This window comes from Biomphalaria glabrata, chromosome 14 (assembly GCF_947242115.1).
Source record: "Biomphalaria glabrata chromosome 14, xgBioGlab47.1, whole genome shotgun sequence".
NCBI lineage: Eukaryota > Metazoa > Mollusca > Gastropoda > Planorbidae > Biomphalaria > Biomphalaria glabrata.
In genome coordinates, this window is record NC_074724.1 from 17,522,056 (window position 1) to 17,545,139 (window position 23,084).

At 34.7% G+C, this 23,084-nt stretch overlaps 1 protein-coding gene across 3 annotated transcripts in view; it reads right to left on the reverse strand.

Annotated features, from left to right (window-relative positions):
• Positions 1 to 23,084, reverse strand: part of LOC129922962 (uncharacterized) — a 60,291-nt gene that overhangs the window by 10,946 nt on the left and 26,261 nt on the right. For all 3 annotated transcript variants that reach the window (XM_056011335.1, XM_056011334.1, XM_056011333.1), the window contains 5 exons: positions 19,780 to 19,896; positions 15,864 to 15,992; positions 15,674 to 15,781; positions 9,303 to 9,416; positions 6,950 to 7,022 (listed from right to left, as the gene is read on the reverse strand). In XM_056011335.1, the coding sequence (XP_055867310.1) occupies positions 6,950 to 7,022; positions 9,303 to 9,416; positions 15,674 to 15,781; positions 15,864 to 15,992; positions 19,780 to 19,896 (541 nt within the window). The remainder of the gene's footprint in view (positions 1 to 6,949; positions 7,023 to 9,302; positions 9,417 to 15,673; positions 15,782 to 15,863; positions 15,993 to 19,779; positions 19,897 to 23,084) is intronic.

The following is a 23,084-nucleotide window of genomic DNA, read 5'->3' on the forward strand; positions in this document are numbered from 1 at the left end:
TAAATTATTTTAATTATTATAAAAATTTCCATTATTAATCATTAATAAGCATAAGTTTGATATTAATTATAATTGTAAAAAATTATTTAAATCTACATTTTTTAAAATTAAATAACATTTTTTTGTAAGCCTTAAGTGTAGTATTTTTAGATAGATCTATGTTATTAAAAATAAACAAAAAGATAATTTACTTTTGCTGTACAAATATTAAAAAGAAGAACTCTATACCAATATTGAGTTGTGAATACGTTGGGTGGTTTGCGATTTCGGGGCTGTGTGTGTGTTACAGTTAATTCCTATTAAATATTGTTAAAGAGCTTCTTCTTCGTTCTCATTTTAATGTTGCAGCGTTTAGATGACTAGACTAATAAATGAGATAAACTGCGAAATGGTTTCCAAATCAGGGAGCTCTTCATATAGTTTTCTTTCTATTAAAGAGAACAGATCTGAAGGACATGTTGTCTTATTCTGTTGTGTCCGGTCCTCAGTCGAAAGATTAGACGTTGATCTTGTCGGGATTGTTTACAATAGGCATCATCTTTCTTGTGATTTGCATGAGAGCTTGTCCATTTCTCATTTAATAATAATAAGGCTTGTCTTTAAGTCCAAAGAATAGTGAGGAATGCAGTATTTCCCGTGGCTGTGAAGCCCCAGCTGAGACCTACATATTTTGCCACATCCAAGGCAAACATAACCATTGTCCGCAGGTGGTCGATTTAGATTTTCTTTTCGCCGTCTGCGTTTGTCCTCGGCAGCAAATTTTCTTTTGGTCTCAAATGTGTATCCCACGGCCTTCGTGAGTGACCTCCAGCTGTCTCGTTCTGGGGCCGCATGCAACCAGGTGCTCTCTTCTATGTCAGCCAAAGAAAGTTGACGCCTAAGCAAATCTTTGAAGCGTTTCCGTGGGGCGCCTCTGTTACGTCGACCAGGGCAGTAGTTCTTTTGGACGCCTTCAGACGAGAGTTTAGCGAAACAGATCGCTCCGCCTGCCTAAAAAAATCAATGTCTACCAGGCGGTGGTTCTCTCAACCCTTCTGTATGGCTCTGAGACATGGACACTATACAGTAAACATCTAAGACTTCTTGAGCACCTTCACCAAAGATGTTTGCGCTCCATCATGGACATACGGTGGCAAGACCGCACTAGAAACAGAGTTGTCCTTGCGAACGCCGGTATGGACAGTATAGAGGGACTTTTTTTGGTCCGACAGTTACGCTGGGCAGGGCACGTATCCCGTATGGTAGACGAACGTATGCCAAAGGCAGTCTTTTTTTTTTTGTGAGCTAAAAGGTAATCGAGGTCACTCACGAAGGCCGCGGGATACACATTTGAGACCAAAACAGACACAAAATAGAGCAGTGAGATTCATAACAGACGAATATTCACATTTGATTACAGTAACACCTTTATTAAAATCATTAAATTTGGAGATCCTTCAGAACAGAAGACTTAAAAATAAAATAGCAATTATACATAAAACACTAAACGATAATCTTCAAATGCAAAAAAAAAAAAAAAAAAAAAAAACTAATAAAAAACTTGGAAAGACAAAGATAAAGTCACATTCCTTGTTACATGCTAGGACAAATTTGTACAAATACTCCTTCTTCCCTATTGCCATTAGAGCATAAAATGGGTTGCCTGAGTCAACTAATTTAACCAATGATAGGCAGGGTTTAATTCAGAAGATAGATTGACCCGCGTAGGACCTAATTATCTTTTTTTAAATAGGGCTTAGCGTCTGTATTTGATAAGATAACACGAGGAAAGAAATTGAGGAAGGAAGAAATGCCATATAGAATTCTTTGGTAGCATCATAATGGATGCCATTATAATTACTTCATTTTTGTTTAAGTCTTTAGTTATAAACTTTAATTTTACAAATGATCTGGTCAATGCAATTTAAAAAAATCACTAAAATATTTATTTTTACAATTACTTTTTGTGTCATTTGTGTATTAAAAATGCAGGGTACTTGAAATAATCTAGTCCTAAAAAGTACACAGACCTTGAGTAAAAGACTCGTCAAAGAACGAACTGCAAATGTGTAGTTTCGCTCTTTTCATAGCCTGTATCGGGTTTGATCCCAACTCCCGGTTTTTTTTTTATTTCAAAATATTTATTCTGTATCTGTTACAATTAAATTCACAGCCTAATAATATCAGTTTCGTTTAAAAAGAGAACTGAAAAATGTAAAAGATGTGAACGTCAAAAGGTATTTCCGACCCTTTTAGTTTTGATCAAAGAAACGAAAAGCGATTAGAAAAATCGACCATTTCAAAACACATAATATATATATAAAGTAAAATGTCATTCTAATAATTACATAAGTAAAGAGTAATTTTCTTTTTACTTCATTGACAAAGCCTTACTTTTTTAGTTTTAATCAAAAAAAAAATATTTTTTTTACATATTATAATTCTAACGTTTTTTAAAAAAAAATAGTTATAGTTTTTATATTTTATAAGAAAAGTTTTTGAGATTTTATTAAATTTCTTATTTTTTTTTTTTTACTTTCTCAAAATCGTGTTTTTTTTAAATTCTATTTTAGCAAAATAATTTTTAATTTTTAGCTCTAATCAATTATTTTGTCTACATTTATTTAGTTCTTATATAGCAATAAAAATATTTGATTCTTTTATTATTATTATTATTATTTAAATATTTGCACTTCTTTTTAAAAACACAAAGACAGGAAATTAAACTGTGAAAAGATATGAATTTGACATAAATAAAAAAAATCGTAATACTCTATAGCAAATGTATTTTCCTACGATACTGCAAATTTTCAACAAAAAAAAAAATAGAAGATAAATTTTATCCAAGAGTATAATTACAAAACAAAATAGCAACCATGGGCGTAGCCAGGATTTTTTTCGGGGGGGGGGGGTTGGGGGTGGATTTTTTTCTCCCCCCCCCCGCCCCCTGCGAATTTTTTAAAATATGTATTTATGTGTGTGTGCCTACATAATCTTTATTACATTCTGACCCTTCATTCTTTCGGAAGACGATTAACGTGCCCTAGAATAAGTTCTTCCATGAGTTAGTGGGAAAATTGTAGATTCCCCGCCATTACTAGCAATGGGGTCTGGGGGAGCGCTAGGAGCACTATTTCTGATATTGAAAGCCAACAAAATGCATATTCTGAGGTATCAACAGTGCATTTTCCTGCTATTAAAAATTTCTATTTTAAAATCCTAATGTGCTATTCTTACTGACTTAGATACTCCCGCGCCGTTCGACGCATTTGCCGTCAAGCTGTTTCCATAAAAATCTGTCACTGGTAATGTCTGAAGCCTCTTCCCACCTGCCATGAGGACCTCCATGAATGAGTGGCGTCAAGTTGTACTAGGATATCATTGCAACTCTTCTTATGCGTATTTCATTTTGTCAGAGAACATGTCCCGCAAACCTCATGCGTCGCTCTCTCACAATCTTACTAAGGGGTCGACTACCAGTTCGGCATAGGATTTCCTTGATTTAGACCCGATCTCTATAATTGACTCCTAAAATCTGTCTTAGCCATCTTTGTTGAGCCACATTTAGTGTTTTTCAATTTCGGCAGATGACTATTCACTGCAGTTTATTAATGGAGCCCTGCCACTGGTAAAAATGTGTAACCTCTCTTGAATACGCTCTTGGAATTAAGTGACTGTAGTTTGCTTTAGATTTTATATCGAAAAGAGAAGTTTTATCGTCAAAATAATCTGTTGGGGGTTTTCCACCTCAAAATGCTCTGTAGGGGGATCTTAAACTCAAAACCATCTGGAGGGGTTTTAAACTTTAAAAAAAGCCATCTGTAGAAGAGAGGTTTAAACTCAAAACCCCCGATTGGATTCGCTACGCTGAAATAATTTTAGCGTGTAATTTGCTTTTTTTTTATATTGAAGAGGTATTTTTAACATCAAACCCCTCTGAATGGGGGTTTAAACTCAAGACGCTCATAGCATTTTGAGTGCGTAATTTGCTTTTTTTCTTACACTGATGTATTTTTTAGCCTCAAACCCCCTTGGAGGGGGGTTTAAACTCAAAACCCCTTTGGCAACGCTCATAGATTTAAGAGTGAGTAATTTGCTTTTATTTATATTGAAGAAGTACTTTTTAGCTTCAAACTCCACTGGAGGGGAGTTTAAACTCAAAACTCCCTTTGACTACACTCATAACATTTTGAGTGTATAATTTGCTTTGTTTTTAATATTAAAGAGGTATTTTTTTACCTTCAAACCCCGCTGAAGTGGGTTTAAACTCAAAACTGAGTCAAAACCCATTTAGCTACGCTCATAACATTTTGAGTGCGTAATTAGTTTTTTTTATGTTGACGAGGGGGTTTATCGTTAATTTTAGAGGGGGTTTTAAAATCAAAATCTTTCTTAACTGTGCTCTTGGAATTAGGGGATTTTTTTTTTGTTTCGTTTTATAGAAGAGGGGGGAGTTAACTGCAAAAACCCCAGGTAGGGGGTTTAAAACTCAAAACCCCTGGTAGGGATTTTTAAACTCAAACCCCCTGGTAGGTGTTTTTTAACTCGAACCCCTCTGGTAGGGGTTTTAAACTAGAACCCCCCCCCCCCCCGGAAGAGGTTTTTAATTGAATTGCCTGATCTGGAAACCACTGCACGGTTCATCTCAGATATTGAATTATGATCCTCCAACATGTAAAATAAGAACAAAGAAGAAGAAAAAATTAAACAATGCCTGTTGCTTAGGAGGCAAGTAAGTGGATCATTTTTCTCTTTTTTTTTTGTCCTCCAAAAGAGGAAGAATTAGTGATAGATAAGTGGTGAGTGAATCAGCCAAGCCCCTTTCACTATATATATATATATATATAAACTGCACCTTACACCACCAACTGCGTTTTCATTTCTTCGATTGCCTTCTCCACTTTGTCGACCCTCTGATTCATCTGTTCGTCAATGGTGGTGATTCTCTCCTCCACAGCATGTAAGCGTTGGTTCATAGCCAATAACTCGGTTTTGATTCCCGAGACCATGACATCTATCTTGGCATCCACCTTGGTGCCCATGGCATCTATCTTGGAATTTATGTTTCCTAGCATTGAGCTCAAGAGCTCCTCCATATCAGGTTCTACTTCAAAAAGATACGTGTCTGGATCTTCCTCTTCTCCCACTATGTCTTCCCGGAGGCGTGCCTGTAAGGTTTCTCTATTTCCACTTGTCTTCAGCCCTCGATCATGCAGCTCTCGCTTCAGTTCTTTCACTTCGAGTTCGTACAGCAGTTTCAGACGAGCCATAGTAGATCCGTTCCTATCCGATACGATCCGATCCCACTTCTGACACCAGTGTTACGAATCTCACTATCCGGCTCTATGCAAACTGCACATTACACAACCAACTGAAGAACTTGACAACTCAGGGCTCCAAATAAAGTAATAGTTTAATGTCAATAAAATAACAGCCAATACTGTACAATTGGCAGCATGTAACACAAGACTGTACAAATATCTCTCAAGTTAATAGCCGTGCCGCCGTATCAACTCTTGCACTGGTCTTTCTGTCTCGTCTCGGACTTGTACTGAGCCATAGTAACGAACTGTAGATCGGGAAGTTGTAACTAACTCGTCTCTGATACCTTCGCTCTTTATATAGGGTCCCTGCTGGCTTTCTATAACCGAGCAGAACGTCGCTCGACCATTCTGGGTGGTCATATGACTACATCCCTCGTGACGCTCCTGAGCTCTGTTCACGACGCCGATCCTACTCGAACCTTCATGTTGACACTCGTCTCGGTTGACCGTCGTAGCTCGTCACAGTTGACCGCTCGCCAACCCTTGGCCTAGAGCGATTTGCGTCGGCTGACTACACACACACCACTACCCCCATGTGTGCCACCACCAGGTTTATAACAATATATATATATATATATATATATATATATATATATATATATATATATATATAACTTGCCATATAATTCATGTAATGACCTTTAACATTGACAGGGCAATGTGCAAATAGCCTGCATTTTACCAAATAGAATGAGATAACAGACAATATTGGAAGAAAGTGGTCATGAATTATATTTTTTTTTTATTTGTGGCTAAGAACAGGGGATTAAAAATAGTAAATTGGCAAGTTCCAAAAGGAAGACACTCCACAAATATGCTACCCAAGAAATCTGAATAGAAAAATATCTTGAAACAGGTCAGAGCCTTCCATGGGCTGTAGCGTCTCTGAGATGGGTTCTTCAACAAAATGTGTTAAATTGCATTGTTATTTCAATGACCAATTTCTATCAAAGCATGTTAGGAAAAGATACAACTTTTATCACAATTCAAATTACTCGGCAGTTTGCTATTTTTAAATTTCCATCAATGTGTTGAGCATTTAGTAGTTCAATTGAATCTGGTCAGTGACTGACAATGCAAAGGTTAGTAAATAAATTTTATTATTTAGAATTCCTTTATATAATAATATCAATTTTATTGATCTGCAATAGGACTGTTGATTCTTGTAGGATAATCTACCTTTTAACTAAAAAGCATGCAGATAAAAAACTATAATACACAAGCTGAAGAATAATATTCACAATGAGATCACAGTCAGAATCATAAAAAGAAAGAAGAAACATAGGCAAGTCAGCGGGCTGGAATTTCCCTTAAAACGCAACAAACTTATTGAAAAATATCATCACAGTGAAGACAGCTGATGTTACAACGGAATCTCAGCTGTGGTGATTAACAAGTAGTCAAGCATCTGGACATTGACTACTGGTCATAGGCTATGTGGCCTTTCAAAGTAGTATACCGTATACACTTTTAATTACAAATACATCAGATATGGCAGAACCTCAACTCTAATTTCATTTATGTTAGTGTGTTTTTTTTTGATTCGGAGAAACTTACAGGTTGATTTTTGTATGCATAATTTAAAAAACAAACTACAAATGATAAAAGTGAATTTTTAAAACAATATTCAAATTATATATAATTACTTATTGCCATGGTTATCAGAGTCAGATTTTCTATCCACAGAAGGACTGTTTTTTTTCAGTTGAATCCCAGCATCTAGAATTTTGTGGAAAAAAAATCGTTTTGTAAAATCTATTTTATTTTTTAACAATAGGGTTAATGCAAAAAAATAGTATCTTAACTATGAATTGCAAGAGCTCTCGGAGCTGCGAAGTGATGTATCTACAGAGTCACTAGACTTGTGTGGAAGCTAGAAGCCATTATGCTGAGAAGCAGAGCTTCTAGCAGGGCTCTACCGGAGGATTAGCCCTTTTAGCCATGCTTCCAGGCGGAGTTCTTGGTGTACCTGCTACGAGTACTTGTATAAGCTGGACAGATCAAGAAAACTTTGAATCTGCATCCAAGCCTGTTGCAGTGGACCTTAGAGACATTTGTCTATCTGTCAGTACCTACGGGTGAAACTCTAATACTGATAACTGCACATTGGTGTTTAACAAGAACTGTATGTGAGGTGCCTCAAATGGAGATACCTGCTAATGTGTGGCAGAGAAGATATCAGCACACTGCATGGTTGGCTTTCTTTGGGACTACAAATTCTTCACAAGATGTCAATTGAACAACGGCCCTGGGAACTACAGAGACTGCCACTACATCCCACTGTGTTAAGTGGCAGGCAACTGTGACTTCCACTACCTCCACCTGTGTTATTTTGACAGATACAACTCCACCACTTCAGATAAAGGAGGGAGCAGTGTAGTTATGTATAATATGCAGTGCTAAGAACTAGACTAAAAAGGAATGTTAACATTAGACAAGATAAAGGAGCTCCACCAAAGTGCTTATAAAGAGGTTGTGCTCAAGACTGACATTGTTATTATGTGTTTGTGATGTCCTCCTGTGAATAAATATATGTATGTTGATGAGTCGCCTCCCTTAAGTTATTACAATACTTATTTATGCTAGTTTATTTGCAATTTTAAAAAGAGATATATTCCACAATATGTTTAAATCAAAGCATATAGGCCCCTCCGAACTCACATATATGTCAAGTAATTTAGGAAGACAATACTAACTACAGTTCAAAACTAATTGCATCAGAAATAAATAAAAGAAAAGAAAATAAGAACGGAAGCTGAAAAAAGTATTTTTTTTACAAAATACAATTAAAAGATTCTTTAAACACAAAAAAATAATATTCGAAGTCAACATATTAAAACTGCATATACGAGTTGATGTCCAAGATAGCAACTTTTAAAAAATTAATGGATATTGACATAATATTCAAATAACTTGCAAAATAATTTGGACTAATAGAAGAGCAATGTTTCAGAACTTTCATGAGCTTACTAACTAGCAAAACTATAGACATCTGTATCAAGCTGCTCATAAGATTAGCTATTAACATCTATCAAAGTGTAAAAGTAGTATAGAGCCACTCAAGATGCCTATTGCAAAAAGTTTTTATGAAAGGCTTAAGCCAAAGGATGATATAGAAATATTCTTTTTCAACATGTTATAGAGGTTCAACAGAGATGGATGTCACACTCCAAGATTGATACATAGTACATAATTGATTCATTTACTCATGCTTGTGTTGAAGATGTTCAAGAATTTAATATTTTAAAAAATCTTTAGGAGCTACAAACTCTGACACTACTAACATTCAAGACTGCCTATGTAAACAAGTATATCACACCCACACCAGCTACAAAAGAGAGGTTTCTTTGCTTCTAAAAAAAAATGCCACAATCTTTTCAGAATGACCAAACAATAATAAGTTCCAAGGATATTGAGTTAACCTTTTACAACTAGAAAAGTGATTATGCTAATAGAAAAAGAGATAAATCAATGTAACATTATTTTAAATTGCATTGCTTGCACTTAGATATTATATGCTTAGAGTGTATAAGTTTAGTAAGCACACAATGTGTATATGCTTAGAGTGTATAAGTTTAGTAAGCACACAATGTGTAATTACAAGTATTTCTACTACTACTAATTGTATTACATTATTGCTATCACACATAACTAATATCATGTCAAATATTTTTATTGCTCATCATTCACAGGGTTGGTTTGAGCCTGGAACCTTTGAGAAGACAGTTCGGAGTGCATGCCACATAAACAGCCACCTATTCAGGTTCTTCAATAGTCATTTATGTCCACTAAAGTGACATCAATTAGTGATTTACCATAATAATCCATAATGAAGGAATGAATTTCTTTAATGTGTACATATTAAAAGAAAGAGATTTTAGTACTGATTTAATCAACACTCAAAATTGTTTTAAGACAATGTCTAAATAATAAAATAAGACAAACAAGCTTGGCAAGAAAAATCAATATTGTTATATTTAAAAAAAAAATATTACTTACTTCCACAAGAGTGCCATAAGAATGGAACAGCTATAATACCAATTACAGTGTGAATGCAAATGATAATGACTATGTAAAATAAAGCTTGAGATGCCATTTGAAAACCGCCACAACCTGCCAAAATATTAACAAAAAATGTTTATAGAATTTGTTACAAATAAATAAGAAATAACTGATTCATATAAAATGCAGTTCATATTGCACAAAATCTGACCACGATCACATTTTTTTTAAAATTATACCTCAGACTGCATAGGGATTAGGAATCTCAACATGGAGTTGACTTTGGAAATCAACTCAGAAGAAAAAGAACTTTACAAGAGATAATCAATTGTCGCTTCATGTCTGAAGGAGGACAACAACATACATATATCTTTAGTACTATTCTTTTAACAATAAAAGTTTCAGAACAAATTATAATTATATCTATATTTTTGTTTTTTTATGCAGTAAAAATGTTGAATCAACAGTGTGGTGTTACTATAAAGGAGTAACCTCACTAGCACTGGACAGTGAGGCACTGCTCTCATGTAACTTGGTATATAAAATGTATTTCACTATCTTTATAGTGTTAAGCTTTGAATTTCTTTTTATTATTTTCTAAATGTGAAAGTGATCGTTCTTTGTTTTGGCTTTGATAAATTTGATGCAGAACCAACACTTTAACACACAAAAAAAAAAATGTGTTAGTGGTTCCTCTTTTTAAGTTTTTTAGCAAAAATATGAATAATACAATTTCTCAGAGCATTTATCTTATATGAAATTAGTATTTTTCAGTTTTGTGATTTTTTTTAATACTGGTATTTAAGAATTAAATTTATTATTAAATGGTTAAATTTATCAGTATATCTTATTTTCATGTACCATATTTCCTTTTTTCTTACTACATCATCTGCCCAATAGACCACAAGGTCTGCAAGGGGTACTTAACTTTTTCTTACTAAAACACTTTCAGACATGCCTTATTACAAAATAGAAATGTTTATGCCCAAACCAAAAAATGTGAACCGCAAATGTGTGTATTACTCAATATAAAGAAAGAATTAAAATCATTTACGAACCTAACACACAAGAAATGCAGCAATCCAGAAAATAAACACAACATAAAGTTTTAAGACATTCTGTAATTTTTTTTACAAAATGTACACTTTTTGTACCCTTTTTTCTCCCAAACCCAATCTCAGATCATGTTGAAATTTTGTTCAATTATTTCTTTTACCTGACAAAACAAGAATTAAATTAAAAGGAAAAATAATAATGTTAATTAATATTTTGTTTGGTATCGAATAGATATGGCCAGATAGTAAAAAAGATCTTGGTCTGCAGAATGTGCAATATTTTTAAATTATGCATGGTGCTCTGATTTTGCATATTCACATTATAATGTGTTTATAATTAGGGTCTATATCAGTGTTTCTCAAACTGTGTGCCGCGGCACACTAGTGTGCTGCCGAAGATTTGCGGATGTGCCGCGGGAGTTTTCAGAACGCTACATGTGTAGCGTTACACAGGTCTGCCTACTATTAAATGTTTATTTTATGTTGCGATGTCATCCCCACTTGCAACGACCAGTAATAGTAGTGGGTCGCTCCATAGTGACGGAAAGGGATCTCTTCAGGTTATGGAATTGTCCACTATATATATATTATTATAATGACTCAAATGTAGGCGCCTTAGCAGACGCACAGCAGTTCTTGAATTGGTAACAATAATAATAGCGATGTGTTTCATGTAAATTGTTTAGGTGTATGCTATTGATAACAAATTATCACTAAGCGTTATTCATTGTTATCCATGGAGAAATACGTTAGCAAGAATGAAACTGCGAAAGTGTTAAATGAAAAGCATGGAACCAAACGAAGGTACAAAGAAGATTACATCGAATATGGCTTCATATCTTCTGGACCTGAAGATGCTCCATTGCCATTCTGTCTAATCTGCAACGCAACTCTATCGAATGAAGTGCTTGTTCCAAGCAAATTGAAGAGACACTTGGAAACAAAACATTCAGCTGTAAAAGCGCAACCGAAGGAATACATCGAAAATATCACGGCTCAACAAAATAAACAAGCTAAGAAACTTACGAACTACCTAAAGCTGCCAGAAAAGGGATTGATTGCAAGTTATAAGTTTGCTCAGTTATTAGAAAGCACACACAGTGGCTGAATCACTCATTGCACCAGCTTTAGCAATAGTTGATGAAACTATCCTTGACCCGATGCCGCTGAAAAAGTTAAAACATGATACTATCTCGCGCAGAATTGAAGACTTATCATCAGGGTCTCTTCAAGTTGATGAATCCACTGACGTTAGCGGCAAAGCTCAGCTGCTAGCTTTTATTCGGTTCATAAAGGATGAAAAGTGTGTCAACGAATTCTTATTTTGCAAAGACTTACCAACTACGACCAAAGGCGAATATATTTTCAAAGTGTGAACGAAAACATTTCGCTATTCAAACTACAGTGGAAAAACTGTGTCAGCGTTTGCGCCGAAGGCTGTCTTCCATGCAGGGAAATAGAAAGGGATTCGTCACTCTTGGGCGTCAAAGAAAACCAAAGTATTAGTTGTACACTGCATGATCCACAGAGAAGCTCTTGCCTTTAAGTCTTTGCCGAAAGATTTGATGTCTATTCTGGATCAAGTGATAGTGATTGAAGTTGTAAACTTCATCAAATCTCGACCACTTGCATCCCAACTTTTCTCAGAGCTTTGTGAAGCAATGGATTCAGATTCAGAAAAAAAAAGACTATGAATTTTCTATTCATGACGAGATCTGGTGGATAAGGTGACATTTCTCTCTGATTTATTTCACAAATTTTCATTGAATTTAAGTCTTAAAGGACCATCGAAAACCATCATCACTGCATCCTCAAAACTGAAGCCATTTGGTGAAAAATTGTCTTTGTGTCAAAGTAAGATCTCGAAAGGAATCTTCAACTGTTTCCTACTTACACTGAATGTGCTTCAAATAAAGAAACCACCTCCGAAATTCTGTACACTTTGACACCTGCAGTCAGCATTACAGCATTACTTTCCAACAGTTTGAAGTCATGAATATGAATGGGTCAGCTCTCCATTTGGAAACAATGAAGCTTCAAATCTGACAACTGAAGAAGTAGAGCAGCTCAATGATTTAAAAAACGATGCAGTTCTTAAGTCAAGTTTTGCCGAGAAAAGCCTAGATGTGTTTTGGATTTCAGTCAACAAGTTATATACTGCAATCAGTTTAAAAGCAATCAAAATAATTCTTCCATCTTCCATCTTCATGGTTTTGTGAGTTTGGATTTTCAGCCCTGACTGAAATCAAGACTAAGAAAAGAGAGAGACTTCTTACAATAGACGATGAAATGCGAGTTTGTTTGTCGACTTTGGAGCCTCGATTAGATCGCATTTGCTCTCAAAAACAGGCACACCCTTCACATTAAATGTTATACTTAAAAACAGGTCAAATCTTTTTTTTTCTTTTTATTATAAAGCAACTGTTGCTCTTCGTGGTGAGCCGCAAAATTTTTGTAGTTTGAGAAACACTGGTCTATATCAATATGCACCAATCATCTTTTATTATAAAGACAAGGCGTTTTAAAATTAAAAAAATAAAATTTTTCGTTATAAATGCGCTTTACATACAGAGCAGAAATGGCTGGCACATTTTTTTTCATTTTCTTGACCTTTGCATGGGTTTAGTTAACATGTTAAGATGTCATATTCCTTGACTAAGTCACACTGACCAGACGTCTGTCTAGCTGTGTGGGTACATCTCCAGAGGTAGAGATGAACAATCGCAAATTTTGAAGAGGGGTTTAAAATCAAAATCTTCCTTAGATGTGCTCTTGGAATTTCGGGATAGTCATTTGCATTTTTTTTTGTTTTATACAAGAGGGGGATTTAAATACAAAACCCAAGGTAGGGGGTTTTAAACTTCAAACCGGTTGGTAGTGGGTTTCAAACTCAAAACCCCCTGGTAGGGGGTTTTCAAACTCAAAACCCTTGGTAATCGGTTTCAAACTCAAAACACCCTGGTTTTTAAACTCAAAACTCCTGGTAGGGGGTTTTAAAACTCAAACCCTCATGGTATGGGGTTTCAAACTCAAAACCCCTCAAAACCCCCTGGTAAAGGGTTTTAAACTCAAAACCCCCTGGTAAAGGGTTTTAAACTCAAAACCCCCTTGGTAAGTGATGGTTAAGTATTAAAGTTTCACCTAAACAAAAATTAAATCTAAAGCTCAATCACTAAACTCCGACCCCCACCCCCACGGGGGGGATTTCATTTTGGGGGGGGGGGGGGGGGGATGAACCCCAATCCCCACCCCCTGGCTACGTCCATGTACTAGAGTCATGGTGTGCATTTTAGGTAATGTTTTATTCTTTTATTAACTAACTTAAATCCTGCTCATAAATAGAGCCTGTAATATATATAGGGCAATATAGGCCTATTTGAATGTTTAGTTAGCATTTGCTTACCAAAAAATAGCTTTTGGATTGGGGGGGGGGGGAGGACAGGGGCGGACTGGGTATCAAAATCGGCCCAGGCATTACCATATAAACCGGCCCACAAATGGCATGTCATATATTTTCGGTGGGGGGTTTTTTCACACTCCGCAATTTATGTATATATATATATATATATATATATATATATATATAAGAGTGTGTATATGTAATTAATCATCTTCATTACATTGTGATCTTTCATTTTTTCAAACATTTTTTCTACCCTAGAATACTCTCTTCCTATAATTAGTGGAAAGACATTTCACACCGCTAAAGGGCAGCTAGGGTGTCCGGGAGAGCGCTAAGAGCTCCCTCCAGTAGGGTCCGGGCGAAGCCCCGGAACCAAGCATTATTCCGTTATTTTAAGCTTTAAAAATGCATATTCTGAGGTATCTTCAGTGCAATTAGCCTGCTACTCTTCCGCTAAAAAAATTCAAAAACCAAATCTGCTATTCAATGGAGTCCAGCGACTGGTAGAAAATGGTAAAATGCTTTAGTTTTTTTATTGGAGGGGGAAGGGAAATCACAAAAACCCTTTTGGCTACGCTCATGAAATTTGGTGACTGTGGTTTGGATACGTTAGCTGCACTGGGGCAGTAAGTAAAGTTTCCCTTTCAGATAATGATGTCTAAGGCAAGTGATGATTTAAAGACCCTCCCCTTCCGGCTACGCCCATGTGTTATGTTATAGGTGTAAGCCTAATTCTCTACAAAATATATAACGTTTGATAACGCATCGAAAACTGGATGTATGCATTCATAGGATTACTTAATGTATTCTATTTATACATGTATGTAGACTGAGAACTATAAACAATACAATAGCAGCCTAGTGAGTTTGAAGCTTTTTGGTATTACTTATAGATTATAGACTTTTCTTTAAAAATTAAGATCGTTACGTCTTATGCATTTCATGTGTGAATCTAGTCATGTATGTTGATCTATGACTTAAAATATGCTAAATCATTGGTTTTACTGGCTGACTCAGGCAACCCATTCAATTAAAAGATAAGAGAAAGCAAAACGGTTAGAGAGGCACTTACTTAATGTGAAAAGCTCTTGCTTCCTCCTAGTACATTCTCAAAAACGCGATTTGTATATGAATATACCATGACTCATTATTTAAAATATAAATCTCCTTTTATTAAATATCGGATGTGACAGCGCTATATAAATTATTGTTATTATTTTCATCATTAATGACTTCATACTAAGCATAAGTTTGCCATTAATTTTAATAGTATAAAAATTGATTTATATCTAGATTTATTTTTAATTAAATTTCTTTTTGTAAACCTTAAGTGTAGTATTTTTAGATCTATGTTAATAAAAATAAATAAAAAGAAACTTACTTTTTCTTTTCAAATCGCAGAAAGTAGAGCTTTATACCCATATTGAGCTGTGAATAAATTGGGTGGTTTGCAATTTCGCGGCTGTGTGTATGTGTTAAAGTTCATTTCTATTAAGTATTGTTAAAGAGCTAAGTGTAGCGCCTATATTTTTTTTTTGCTGCGTTATGTCAATGTTTTCTAACTTAACCTCTCTCATCCCTCTTTTTGGTTAAATTTTATTTTATTTTTTTTTCTTTGAGTGCGACCAGACCGGCCCGATTGGTACCGGCCCACCGGGCCTTTGCCCGTTTGCCCATATAGCCAGTCCGCCCCTGATCAAATCCCTAGGAAAAAGCATCAGTTATTAGTTGAGTTTCACATAATATATTTCCTAAAGACATATACTGAGTGAGGACATTATGTTTATCTAGCGAGGACATGTTTATCTAAGTGATTTGTGTTGTAGCTGCATATTATGTGTTTTAGTATTTTACATGTGATGCTGGGTGAGTGATACTAATCTGTATAAAATAAATTAGTTTTTACTTACTTGTTTTAATTCCAAGTAATAAAGATTCCACTGTTAATAATATAATATTAACAATAGCTTGGTAAATTATCATTATTTTCCAAATTTCCAAAGATGCCTGTCCTTCACCTAAATTTATAAAAAATATTTCAAAATTACAAACAAGAAATATTTTTTATTGAAATAATAATTAACTATGAAGAATACTTACCAGCAAATTTAACACCAGCAACTGTAACAAGCACAATTTGAAGAAATTCAAAAAGTGATATTGTGATGCATAACAGATCTACGTGCCTAGGTCTGGTTTTGTCATTTGGTAGTTGTTTTTGCACTTTCACTGAAATATTAAAATATTTCATATTAATATATTTTTAATTTTGCAATGCATTTTATTTATTTGAATTAAACCAAAAAATCAAAAATTTTTGTAAAAACCCATTAGGGAGTAAACATAGATTAGACATAAATATAAATGTATTCTGTTAATTTATGTACAGTATATATACATATATATATATATATATATGTATATGGTCTACTCGTCAAATTTGTGAATCCTGTCTGCCAGGTCGTCTTTGGTCAAGTTCTTGTCAAGAAACAACAAAAGTCTCTCGAAGCCTTCCCGACACTTGAGCTCCGCTCTGATAAGTCTAATTGTTCGAAAGCTTTCTCTCTTATCCCCGATGCACTGCTTTGTGCGAGTATCTCTTGTTTATACAATTCGTATGACTTTTCTTTAAAGAATGATGGGATCTCTATCCTAGTAGCCATTAGTACTTCAAATTGGATCAATAAAGTAAATAATTTTACTTACAGCTCTGCTAGCACTTGTTAAACTAGGAACGCTACACTTAATAAACAACGCTAACACTATAACGCCAGATTCATGAGTGAATTTATTTACACATTTCGTTAACACACATGATACATAACATTTCAACATTCACTCCCTTGGTCAAGGGGAATCATTCAAGCTACCCATATAAAAAATGTCAACAAATGTCACGCTTTCATGGATGACCTTAGAAGTGGACACCAGGTGGGAGAAGGCTCCAGATCTTTGTGGAGACAGCTTGCCGCCCAATGCGCCAAACAGCGCAGGAGGACTTAAGTATGTTTTATAGAAAAATAGACATGCTTTTCAATGGTGACATTAACTAAACAAATATGTATCTTTATCGTAAAGTAATTCAAACTTTTTTTGTATTTTTAAAGTTTGTTTTTGTAAAAACAATGTTAATCAATTGAGTTATTGGTACCATTGTAAAGCTTGTTCATTTTTTTATAAAATATACATGTTAAAAAAAAGATCCTTTTTTTTTAAATACACCCCATTTTACGAATAAACAAACAAGGTATAAAACACAGCCACTAGCACAATTATTTAGTGTAGTGATGTTAGTCGTAAAGGATTTTTACTCTTGTTTTTTAACTAACAGGAAAAACTTTATATTTATATTATTATAGGGCTTAAAATAACCTTTCTAACTATTCCCTTTCTACTGTTATTGGATATTTAGGTAATAGTACATATTAAGCTGTTCACCTCCGATCCGTTTCTTTCTGTGGTCTTACCATAGTAATAATAATAATAATAATAATAATCTTTAATATCCGTAAGGAAATTTGTCTTACAATTTGTGCATTACACCAAACAAAAAACATTATAACTATAAGAAACCAAAGTGTACATTCACACCAGTCTCACTCATAATTTACATGTGACAAAGTTTATACCAGATTGTTCTTATTTAATGGTATAAACTTTGTCACATGTAAATAGGCTCATAAACCTACAATCAAACACTAAAAATCTCAACCGTTGCAAATTATTAAGCCGATTTTTTTTTCGGTCTCTAATCATTGCTGTAATAAAAGCGACACCATTTTGTTATGATGCTCTGGAGAGAAAGTAAAAGAACTTTTATTTATTCTTAATTTTTTTTTTTAAGAACTATACTATAGGATTAGTAGCTTAGTGCTAGAATTAGGTTTAGAATTAGGTTAGGTTTAGGATTAGGTTTAGAATTAGGGTTAGGTTTAAGTAATGACTAAGCCTGATCCTACCTCTAAATCTAACACTAACCCTAACCCTAATTCTAAACCTTACCCTAACCATAGATGACTACATGCCAAAAGGGAAAGGTGTATTCCCAGACCTGAAAATCTGTATTTTGAAGGACAAATGTGTATTTTCATAAATCTAAAGAAATTTATTCAGGAAAGACTAAAAAACATTCAAGCACGTAACTTTCATGAAATGCGGCATTGCAAAAGTTAACACAGCATAAAGTTATAAAACACATTTTGTACTTTAGTCAAAATATTTACACTTTTAGTCTTGGTCATAACTATTCTGGAATACGTATTAAAATGATGCCGTACTTGTCATTTAGCAATGATTTTATAACCATAATGCCTATAGTGTATTCTACATTTCATAATAGCGTCAACAGAAAAATTCATTCAAAAGAATGGGAAATTTCGTTATAAGTGAAAATAGACTTAAACCAGATGTAATGGTTTATTTAATTGGATTAGTAACATCTAATTCTTTAAACATAGTTTTGTTTATAGGCGATTTCTTTACCAGGTATGCAGACACTGGAAATATTTTATCACATTTTAAAAGAATTCAGAATCCAGGGTTAGTAGCACTTTCCCATGACAAAATTTTATGACATTTTTAAAGGATGAAATGTATGATGTGTGTGTGTGTATGTATATATATTTAGATCAATAAGATCTAGATCTAGTCAGGGCCGCCTCTAACAATGGCAGGGCCGTATGCTAAACGGATTGCGCGGAGCTCAGTCTGGGTAGGAATAATGATAATATATGAAAAATAAGATTTTTGTATTAGAAAATAAATTTGTCTTAGCATTTTTTTCATTCTTTACTAAGTACAAAATCACGATCAAATTAACTTTACGAGCCTTGCATCTAGCAAAGTGATACAGTATATAATCAAAATTATGTTTCCTACATAGATCACACTCATGACCTCAAGTAATTCTTGATTAGCTTGAGGCGCAAGAAGCTTCTTTCACCAGATTCCACAGTTATGGGTATTGTATAATGCCATTTTCTCGAACGTAGGATTGGTGTTTTCCATATTGAATGACACCCCAAACAAAATGGTAATTTTGTTTATTTTCAGGATATTTTCATGAGTTTTCAAATATAAATAGGTTCAAGAGATTCCCAGGACTTTTTTTGGTATATTTTGCAATTTCAGGAGATTTCCAGGAGCTCCTGGAAAATCAGGAGGCCGCAAGAACCCTGTGTAATAAGTTGCAAAGTTTATTTTAATATACTACATATAGAATTAGCGCAGGGCCTATGATAGTGCGAGGACTACTGCGTTTTTTGTGGCCTATGACCAGCCCTGGATATAGTAAACATTTTAAATCTTCATGCGCCATTTTCAGATGATAAACTTGTAGGCAACTCTATGTACCGGTACACTAATTTTAAATCAAACCCTAATTTTTTTTAAAATTTACCCAAATTCTAAACTTAACTCTAATTCTGAACGAAATTCTGTCACTAAACCTAGCCTTAACCCTGAAGCTATCAATAAATCTAACATTTGATCACACTAAATTTCATCAAAATAATATATAGTTTAGTGATACTTTCTTAATAATTTATTGTTTTTTAATTCTTGTGATGTAAAGTTACCTCTCTTGAGAACGTCATAAACAATATGACATCACTTTCATCAAAGCAATGATAAAAGAACATGAAAACACATATTATTTTTAAACTTAATAATAATTTTCAACAGTTGAGCTTTTGAGTGTAGGTATGAGCATATTGTCTACAGTAAAATCACAGAAAGAACCGGGACAGAGGTGAACAGCTTAATGTATACTATTACCGATATTTATACTTTAAAATATAAGAGGATGAAAAATGCCTAAAACTTTAAAAATAATAGGCAATTTTACAATTTAAAAGAAAGCGCGATATTAGATTCATTTTTTTATAGGTCACTACTACTAGATGAACCATAGCGATTCTATGACTTAAGAACGCCTAACATAAGTTTTTACTATAGACAACTTTTGAATATTATTTAAATATATATATAATATAATCATTTTGTTTTGTTTACCTACCAAGTATGATGACAATAACGATTACAGATATAATAATTGCTGTAACTGTACAAACTATATGAGCTGAGAGCACTCCAGCCAATTCCTTTGAGATGGTTGCATTTGATGTAGATTGAACTGCAACAAACAATGGAAAAAAAATGTTTTTAATAAAGCCAAATATAGAAAAAAACATATCTGTACCTCTTTAAGTAGCATAATGAGACATGTAAAGAAAGTCATTTTTTCACCTAATAACATAATAAGCTCTTCCTTTTATTTGAAAATATTTTTTTTTTATAAGCTTGTCTTATCATACCCTTAAACTATATGCTTTGATTTTCGTTCTTTAATTTTTCATTAACCTGGTTATTGGCTATAAATTCGTTTATCACCTGCTTGCTACAACAGTAAGTATTGTTACCTGAAATAAAACTATATAACAAGGTATAATTTAATTAAATATATAAATGTAGTTACTCAAAATGTTATGCCATAAAGCTCTGATCAACACTGAAAACGTAGGTGTTTAAAAAAATAAATTTTCTTCCCTTTGCTAAACATCTAGAATTTCCGTCTTTCAATGTTTTTACGGTGAAAGATTTTTTGAAAATTTTTTTTTTTTTTTCTGTTTTTTAGCATATCAGCACAATTAGGCCATGTCGTGCCAGTAATCCCTCTGTGGTTATTCTCCCTTTGTATCACAAGAGTGAAATTTATACAGATAAGTCATTAAAAACATGGTCTTTTCACAGTTAAGATAGTAAAGATAGTACAAACTTATTACCTGTAATTTAATGTTAACGATTTCTGTGCCTATACAAATCAAACCTTCGCAAACAACCACACCTCTCGACAAAGCTCATTATTTTCCTAGGATCGAGATTATCAAAAAGTATTTTTTAACTCTAAAATATTTCCTTCCAATATCCTGGTATCTGGGGCAATCAAAAAGGATATGTTACAAAGTGGGGGCACAAAGGAGTGCGTTATGTAGGTGTGGCTAATCCTAATTCTGGACATGGTCGTGCTTCTACACCTTTTCTGAACCTTAGATGTGGGTCGCCACATGACATCCATCACAATATGTCAAAGTTTGTTTTGGATCTCAATTAGGGTTCCTGACACCGCTTGATTCGGGTCTCTCTTTAATTCTCTGTCAGCCGTTTCGTTTCCATCTATGCCCACATGGGAGGGATCCAGGAGAAGGTGACATCCCTATGGTCAGCACTGTTATTTGGTCTAAAAGCTTTAGGCTCTTATGTACCAATGGAATGTCATCTTCCATCGCCCCAATGCAGATTTGGAGTCGGAGCATATGAGAAATTTTCTCTTGTCTGATGCTTTTAGGGCCATGAGAGCAAGTGATAATGGAGCATCCATTGAGGAGTCTACAGGAGATTGTTTTGTTCCGATAAGAGCAAGAACACGCAACCTATCCATCCATTTTGGGTCTGTCATTGTAAATGGTAGCACAATCTCACAATTAAGAAGGGATACATTTCTATTATTTTACAAATTTTGTCAATTAGTAGGGTTAAATTTTAGATGGATCCTCTCTTTCGAAGGCCCAACTTCTCTGTGACGTTAGGCCTTCAATTTTACAATTCTACATCAGTTGGATTAAATATGGAGTTGAAAGCACAGTTCGTGGGGTTAAATTTTAGCTTGACTATAAACTGCATTGTAAGCTTTTTCATTCTTATGTCCATGGGGAAGTTCTCCAGCCTCCACGTGGAGACTTGGGATTTTTGATGTACGAAATGCGCCAAGACAGAGACGCATTTTGTATGGACTCCAGCATTTTTAGGTATGATTTCCTAGCTGTTCCATATATTATGGATACATAGTCTAACTTGGATCGGATCACATTCCAATATTGCAGCAGCAAGGTATCTTTGTTAGCTCCCCAGGCCAAATTGCTGAGTACTGTATGTTTAATGACTTGTGGCATTTCCGCTTAAGTTCCTTAATGTGGGGGAGAAAATTAAATTTTGAATCTAGGGTAAGGCCTAAAATTTTTGTAGTTTTCACAAGAGGGAACTTCTTTTTGTGTAAAAATAAATTAGGGTCTGGGTGAATTCCCCATAAATTACAAAAATGCATGCTAACAGTTTTGGAGTTTGAAAATATAAAACCATTATCGTTTGCCCAATATTGAATTTTACTAAACATAATTGTATCTTCTTTCTAAAGTATTCATGTTTTTGCCATGTGTAAAAATGAAAAAATCATAAAAATACAGAGAGCACTCTATGCCAGTGAACAGAGCCTTTATAATGATGTTTATTTTAATATTAAACAGAATTACTGAGAAAATGCTGCTCTGGGGTAAATCCATTTCCTGTTCATAAGTGTCAGAAGCGGAGTTGCCTACTCGAACCTGAAATTCAAGGTTCTTTAGGGAATTCCCCCCGCAAAGCAAGGAAGGTGTCCCTTTAGCCCATAACCTCCAAGTCTTGTAGAATGCCATGTTTCCAGGTTGTATCATAGGCCTTTTCTACATCGAAAAATACAGCTACTAGATGTTCTCGTCTAATAATTGCATTTCTGATGAAAGATTCCAGCCTTACCAGGTGGTCAGTTGTTGTCCAAAATCCGCACTGGTAGTTAGATATTTTTTTCTCTCAAGGAACCAGACCTACCTATTATTTATCATCCTTTCCATGGTTTAGGAGATGCAGCTTGTTAGTGCTATTGGGCGATAGTTAGCTGGGTAAGGCCATTCTCTTCCCAGTTTAGGTATTGGTATAACTGTGGCTTTCCTCTATCTGTTTGAGAAAGCGCCTGATTGCCATACACAATTATAGATTTTTAACATGGTTGCCAATGAGGGTTCGGGAAGAGCACCTGGAGGTAGATACAGGCTGCAGCAAGTGATAACCTTGTGTAGGGTTATCCTAGCTGCTATGGCCTGTATTGTGGTTTGTAGTTCTACCCTCTCATGGGGAATGCTGTCCTTCACAAGGATACAGACTCAACCTGATGCTCTCTCTGCATACTCAACATCCCTGCTGAAAGTGCTGTAGCTTCGGAAACTGATACTATCTTTCAGAAATGTTTCCTGTAAGCAGACAGCTACAGGAATCTCCAAGTTCATGCGCCGGGCATGGATGACTTCTTCAATTCCTTCCATTATTTTCTTCTCGGAACATTCCAGCAGGTGTCTAGAGCTGATTACACCTCTGCATCTTGATTATCAACTTCTATAAGAAGTTCAGATGTCTTGTGCAGCTTTGATACACTCTTGGACTCTCCCACTATTGTCTTACGTTACATGTAGATGAGAAAAGGGCTCATCTTTGTGAGACTTTTCCCCTCTTCTG